Source organism: Gymnoscopelus braueri (assembly GCF_963280865.1).
Source record: "Gymnoscopelus braueri genome assembly, chromosome: 14".
NCBI classification, from domain to species: Eukaryota; Metazoa; Chordata; class Actinopteri; order Myctophiformes; family Myctophidae; genus Gymnoscopelus; species Gymnoscopelus braueri.
In genome coordinates, this window is record NC_137619.1 from 13,624,464 (window position 1) to 13,632,081 (window position 7,618).

At 45.5% G+C, this 7,618-nt stretch overlaps 1 protein-coding gene across 1 annotated transcript in view; it reads right to left on the reverse strand.

The window, feature by feature from the left end:
* mmrn2a (multimerin 2a) overlaps window positions 1-6,945 on the reverse strand; it is a 28,082-nt gene extending 21,137 nt beyond the window's left edge. The window contains exons 1-3 of the mRNA XM_080448863.1: window positions 6,827-6,945; window positions 6,325-6,431; window positions 4,379-4,462 (exon numbers count right to left, since the gene is read on the reverse strand). Coding sequence (XP_080304989.1) covers window positions 4,379-4,462; window positions 6,325-6,431; window positions 6,827-6,912 — 277 coding nt within the window. The 5' untranslated portion in view covers window positions 6,913-6,945. The remainder of the gene's footprint in view (window positions 1-4,378; window positions 4,463-6,324; window positions 6,432-6,826) is intronic.
* Window positions 6,946-7,618: the final 673 nt, after the last annotated feature.

The window sequence follows — 7,618 nt, forward strand, 5'->3', positions numbered from 1 at the left end:
ATCACAAATTGGTTTTCTACCAAAATATCGCACAACAGACCACATTTACACTCTAAACACCCTAATTGACAACCAATTAAACAAAAACAAAAGCAAATTATTCTCCTGCTTTGTCGACTTCAAAAAAGCATTCGATTCAATTTGGCATGAGGGTCTGATGTACAAACTGTTGGAGAGTGGCATTGGGGGGAAAACCTATGACATCATAAAATCAATGTACACTAACAACAAATGTGCAGTTAAAATAGGCGAAAAGCACACAGACTTTTTCCCCCAAAGCCGAGGAGTTAGACAGGGATGCAGCCTGAGTCCAACACTCTTCAACATATATATCAACGAATTAGCAAAAACGTTAGAACAGTCCACAGCTCCAGGCATCCCCTTGGCAAACACAGAAATCAAATGCTTACTTTTTGCAGATGACCTGCTGCTGCTGTCTCCAACCAAGGAAGGACTACAGCAGCAACTTGATCTCCTACACAAATTCTCCCAGACATGGGCCCTGACAGTGAACCTAACTAAAACTAAAATCATGATATTTCAAAAAAGATCCAGCCGCCAAAACCATCAATTTTTCCTAAATACAATCCCACTAGAACAAACAAAAAACTATACCTACCTTGGCCTAAACATCAGCAGCACAGGGAACTACAACCAAGCTGTAAAGGACCTGAGAGACAAGGCAAGAAGGGCATTCTATGCTATCAAAAGAAACATCAAAATAGACATCCCAATTAAAACCTGGCTTAAAATACTGGACTCTGTGATAGAACCAATTTCCCTCTATGGTTGTGAGATCTGGGGACCATTAGCAAACCATGACCCTGAAAAATGGGATAAACACCAAACCGAGACCCTACACACAGAATTCTGCAAATCCATTCTCCGTACCCAGCGAAAAACACCAAATAATGCATGCAGGGCAGAATTAGGACGATACCCACTAATTATCAAAATAAAAAAGAGAGCACTTAAGTTCTACAACCACCTAAAAGAAAGCGACCTAGATGCACTCCATAACAAGGCACTCACACACAGCGAAACCCTAGAGAGATGCCCCCTCAGCCAGCTGGCCCTGGAACTCCGGGCACAAACACAAACAGAGCCACGAGATAGAAAACCCATTGGACTAAACCAAATTATAAAACAGCAAAAGGAAAACTACCTGACACACTGGAAAGAAGCAACACAAAAGCAGAGTAAACTAGAATGCTATCTGGCCCTAAACAGAGAATACGCAGTGGCAGAATACCTGAGCACCGTGACTGACCCAAAACAAAGAAAAATCTTAACTAGGTACAGACTCAGTGAGCACAGTCTTGCGATCGAGAAAGGTCGTCACAGGCAGACCTGTATCCCGAGAGAAGACAGACTATGCACCCACTGCACACAAAATGAAGTGGAAACCGAGCTACACTTCCTAACCGTCTGTCCATTGTACCAAGACATCAGAGACACATACTTCCCACAGATTACAACCACACACGGAGATTTTGAAAACATGACCAATGACAAAAAACTCCCATATCTGCTGGGCGAAGTACAACAATGTGCAAACACAGCAGCAAGATTCGTGAGTTGCTGTGATAGGAAAAGGATATCAAACGGAACACAACCACCCTAAAGACTAATCATTGGGTATATTCCGGCACTATAACTACACCCAGTGATCTTGGTACATAGAAATTGATCTATTGAAGATTCTGACTTTCAAATGTACATATTTTTTGTTTTGATTGTATTGCTGTATTGTTGTATTATGCTTTCTGCTTTGGCAATGTAAACGTATGTTTTCTCATGCCAATAAAGCCCTTTGAATTGAAATTGAAATTGTGTGCAATACAATAGCTATTTAGCTGCCTGCAGTGGTGTTGAAGAATTGATTACGTGGGACCTTTTGCTCTTAGGAAGCAGTTCAATAGCAGGCGTGGTTGGTAGGCGGGGCTGGGATTGGACCGTACCGTGATGGGGCAGTAGATGGGGGGGGTTCACCTCTTTGTTTGGTCCCGTTTGTTATAGACCCCTAAAAGGTCAAAGGGTTATTTTTAGGTTACTAATGCTCCATCAAGATGTTGTGTTTGAATTCTGTCCATTGGCATGTGCATGTGTTTTTTCTTGTTTACCGAGACCGGATCCTCTTCCACAGTAACACTCTGCGTCATACTTCATTCATTTACACACATTCATACCTGGGACATGCCAAGTACAACCACAATGTTCCATTGTTGGCCGTTAGTGCAGTACAATCCAAGTTTTCTACCTCTGGGCATGCACTGCACTCCCGCGGGTCCTCTGCGACCTCCATAACTCTCAGAGTTACACACTCGTAAGGGGCCATTTGGAACCACCTCAAGGAACCATGGACCACCACACTTTGAGACCCACTGGTGTAGCAGAGTGTTTCCAGTGAGCCAACACAGGCACAATATCAGCACCCTGACTCTGTTTGACCAGAATGGAACAGAGCCTTAATCTGTCTACCAGAATTGAGGCCGATAACACCCATGGAGTTTGGAGTCAGCGTTGGAGAGTTGATCTCACAGAATACTGTATGATCCAACTGACACTTTGCACAAATATTGCTCAGTGGTCTAGCTATAGCCAGAGCAGCTTTCCGCACCGCTAATGTAATTACACGATGTACAGTTTGTATGCAACTCCATTATTGCGCAACAATTTTTGCCACTATGGTCGCCCTAGCGCCGGAAGTGGTCTGACGCAATATGAGTCACACTTTTGCAGTCACACAGCACATGATGCGAGTGTGTGTGTGTGTGTGTGTGTGTGTGTGTGTGTGTGTGTGTGCGTGTGCGTGTGCGTGTGCGTGTGCGTGTGCGTGTGTGTGTGTGTGTGTGTGTGTCTCACACAGGACAGACACATAGCGAAACACAGAGAGAGAGAGAGAGAGAGAGAGAGAGAGAGAGAGAGAGGGGGGGTGGGCAGTTCTTACGGCAGTAAGTTAATACAGTCTGTTTTCCAAACAGACTGTATAAAGGCATACGATCTGCCTTTTCAGAGAGATCGTTCTTAACAAAATGGCTGCTGCGCATAGAACCTATTTCTTACCTAAAACGTATACATCCTTTACAAACAAGCAGCCAGAGACAAGCATTGAGTGTCTGTACAGTACTTCTCCTCCCTGTCTGTGCACTGCTGCTCGCATTGATCCGCTCGGACCTGCTTACGAGGGTGTACTATGTGCAGTAGATTATGACTGATACCAAACCTATCAATATGCAACTCAGACAGCATTGCCTTGAGGCTCACTCAAGCCCAATTCATACTTACAACCTCACCCTGCACGCGTTCACTGTTTTGACCTACTCTCGCTTGCAGGTTGGCTGTTCTCGGCAAGTGACACCTTCGTATGACGGAGTATAAATTAGGCATTCAAGGCCTCGCTGGTGTGATGGCCTTGTTACACTAGGTCCTGCTAAACCACGCCCTGCCGGGTGAAACACCTAGTTTTAAGTATCCCCCAGACGGCACACGATTGCACACTAGAGGCGCCACCATTTTTATTTTAGTTTTAGGATATCTGTCCTCTGGGAGAGTGGGACAATGGACAAAGATTTTTTTATTGCTGATTGTTGCTTTGAGCCCCGGCTCAAGGGCACAAAGTAAAATTGAAGAGAACTGACATAATTCCACAGACATTCTGAGCTATGCATGGACCGTACATGTGAGTTGGTTCAGGTGTGTGTGTGCGTGTGTGAGTGTGTGGATGGGGTGGCGATCGGGGTTTGACCTTGAGTCTGTTCTATTCATAATGATTGCACCCACCCACCCACCTACACACACACACACACACACACACACACACACACACACACACACACACACACACACCCTCTTCCTCCTCCAGCCCCGTGCAGAGGTGAAGACATTCTCACAGTGTTTACACTCAACTTAACCTACGTGGCTTCCTGAGTTTGTTAAGGTACAGAGCGGTGTGTGTGTGTGTGTGTGTGTGTGTGCGTGCGTGCGTGCCCGCGTGTGTGTGCGTATGTGTGTGTGACGGTGGTGTGAGACCAAAGTGACTCATAAAAGGCAGGGTTTTCCAAAACCCAGCCTGCAATGACTCAATAAGTGATAGAATGTTGATACAGTATTCATCCGGCGATGGTTCTGGCCAACATGTAGCTGCCTGTTTGATTGCCTCTCAAACGTTTTAATTTAAAATGCCCCCCATAGTCCATTTGGTATAGCAGGGGCATAGCAGTGGAGCACTCTTTTTAGATTTACCTATGGCAATTCCAATACAAAAAAAGTCTCTTTGACCCAGGGAGTGGGAGTGACGTCAGGACCTCGGTATTCTATAGCACTGTAGTTTACACTGAACAGAAACAGATAATGGCGGAGCGAGGTGGTTCAGTACCTGGGGCATGGACTTCTGTACTTCCTGGTTCGGACTGTCCAATCAGAGACGAGTCTTCAGAGTGGGAGAGCTGGCCGTCGGTCACTAGAGGGGAGACGGGAGAGTGGTAGAGAGACAGAGAAAGAAAGAGAGAGAGTGGGATAAGACAGTGGTTCTCAAAGTGGGGTCCGGGGACCCCTAGGGGTCCTTGGGGGGGGTTCCCAGGGTGTCCCCAGCTAAATGATTGATCGCTATAGGAACAAAAGGGAACCTTAAGGGTCTGTCACTCTGAGAGTGTACAAATAGAACCAAATGGACCCGTAACCATTTGGTTCCATTTGTACACTTTCAGAGTTATGGGAGTCTGTGACCCTAATATAGATAACAACAAGGGGTCCAAATTAAAATGTTTGAGAATCAACGGGATAAAGAGACATTGAGAGACGGTAGAACGTAAAGTAAAAGAACAGTGAGAGAATTCAATCAAAACACGTTGAAAGATTCGGTGTCGATGTCGGAAGTTTCTAAACTTTCTAAACGCACTCCATTCAAATGAAAGAAAAAACAACATAAAATGGAAGTGATGGAAATGGAATAAGAATAACTGATAGAGAGATGAAACAAGAGAGAGAGTGTGTGAAATATAGGAGTGTTAGATGCAAAGACAAAGGAAGTCGGTGACGGAGCAATTTTCAAGTTGACGGACTAAAGTAAGATAGAAAGAAAGAAAGAAAGAAAGAGTGGCCGAGGAAGGGTGAAGGGTGGAGGAGGAGGAGGAGAAAGGAGAAGCGGAGGACAGGAAGAGAGGAGGAGGGGAGAGAGGATACCACTTTTAGTAGTTCCTCCTCGTATTTGGTAAACAGTTCACTTTCCCAGCACATGCATGAGCATGCACATGCACGCACGTACGCGCACGTACGCGCACACACACACACACACACACACACACACACACACACACACACACACACACACACACACACACACACACACACACACACACACACACACACACAGGGAGTGTTTTATTGTTTCTCACAGGAAACAGGCTATAAATTAGGTCCCTTTAGTAAAAACAGAGACAATCACATGTGACATGCTTCTGTCCCCCAGCGATGTTCTTCAGAAGGCAGCTCAATCCCAATACTGATGAGGGATTAGGCATTAAAGTCACAAATTTGGACCTTATTTTAATGAATACAACTTTATTTAACTTGTTAATATAATATAACTGGTACATCTGCAGTGGTTGGAGGTGGTCTCCCTACTCTTAGAAATTTAGACCCTGTCGGGTAGGACGCCAAAAGGTTGTTTGAAGTAAACAGCGCACCGCATTGGACATTAGATATGGCGCCATCTTTATTGTAACACTCAACCAAGTATATGGTTGAAGTGGTTAAATTTGCTTTGTAGCTTTAAGTATTGAGAAGGTATTCATTTATAATTAAAATTCTTTACAATTAAAATGGGGGGGAAAGGTATACAAATGTACAAAATATTAACAAAAACAAAAGCATATATCCATGCTCAACAATCAGGCATTTTTTTCTTTGCTTGGACCAGGTGAAGGGTTTTAATGCCTTGCTCAAAGATACTTTGACAATAAGGATGAAGACATGTAGCCTGGAATCCAGACTTATTCACTCCATTCGGCAGATACATTTTTTTCGGACTTCGCTTCTCAGTCTGGAAATCATGCTATTTTCAAGGGACCAGTGGCTTCCAATCTAAAAGTCCGTGGGCGGGGCAGGACGGAGCCTTCCAATGTAAAGTTCGAGGCACTTCCTGACTTGCCGACATAATTGGTGACGTTTGGAAATCCGGCTCAAACAGGATGATAGCCAGACTGAGAAGCGGAGTGAAAAAACAAACAAACACTGAACGAGCGCCTACATCTGTGTTCCAGGCTAGGGGATTGAACCTGTGAGGCTGTGGTTACTGTACGGTGCATCGGGTCATCATCCTACCTGTGTCCTCACAGTTGTCCCCTCCGTGTCCAGGACAACACCTCCACAGCAGAGCTGTGAAGATGTTCTGCTTCTGACGGTACACCGGACGAGTGGACTGCTTGTACCTGCGCGCGCACACACACACACACACACACACACACACACACACACACACACACACACACACACACACACACACACACGGACACACACACGGACACACACACGGACACACACGGACACACACGGACACCAATTATCTACAATGCACATTCAATCATACCCTATCATGTACGTATGATTTATGTATACTCTATGCGTGTGTGTGTGTGTGTGTGTGTGTGTGTGTGTGTGTGTGTGTGTGTGTGTGTGTGTGTGTGTGTGTGTGTGTGTGTGTGTGTGTGTGTGTGTGTGTGTTTGTGGGTGGGGGTGTGTGTGCGTGTGCGTGTGCGTGTGCGTGTGCGTGTGCGTGTGCGTGTGCGTGTGCGTGTGCGTGTGCGTGTGCGTGTACTGTACTTACATCACCAGTTGACAGTCTGGAGTTCCATTGGGACAGGGACTCTGGGACTTAATGGTGTACATCTCTGTGCCACACGCCACCGCCATGGTCACTACACGCTTCTGCACAAACGCACACCAGTTCCTGGAAAACATGCACACACACACACACACACACACACACACACACACACACACACACACACACACACACACACACACACACACACACACACACACACACACACACACACACACACACACACACACACACACACACACACACAGTGAGTCATATGGCCGATAGGGAGATGTCTTCGTTCAGTGGCACAGGAAGGCAGTTGTGATAATCAGGTTGAAAGGTCCTCAACATATGTGCGCGATTGCATTTTGTCATCCTTCCTACTAAAGGTCAGTGGGTCAAGGAGACAAACGTGCGGTGTCCGCTGCATGGCTACCAAGAACACGGAAACAATAACCACGGAAACAGTAACCAGGCACACAATCACTTGTGTTAAGTCGTTGCAGAAACAGTTCTTAACCTCATGAACCCTAGCGTCCCTATTTCTGGGGTGAACATCCAGGGAAAATAGCAGATCTACTATTAGATCTGCTATTTTCGGCGAAGAGGTTCGGTCTAGACTAGGGTAATACTAGCAGACCTAGTACAGAGCCCTGCCAACTAAGTATAAAGGTTTTAACCACTTAAACCCCAGCATCCCTATTCAGGGGGGGACATTTGCCAAAAAAAAAACAAATTTGGTAGATTTACAAGCTCACGTTGCGACGGAAGCAACACTGTTGTGGGACAAAG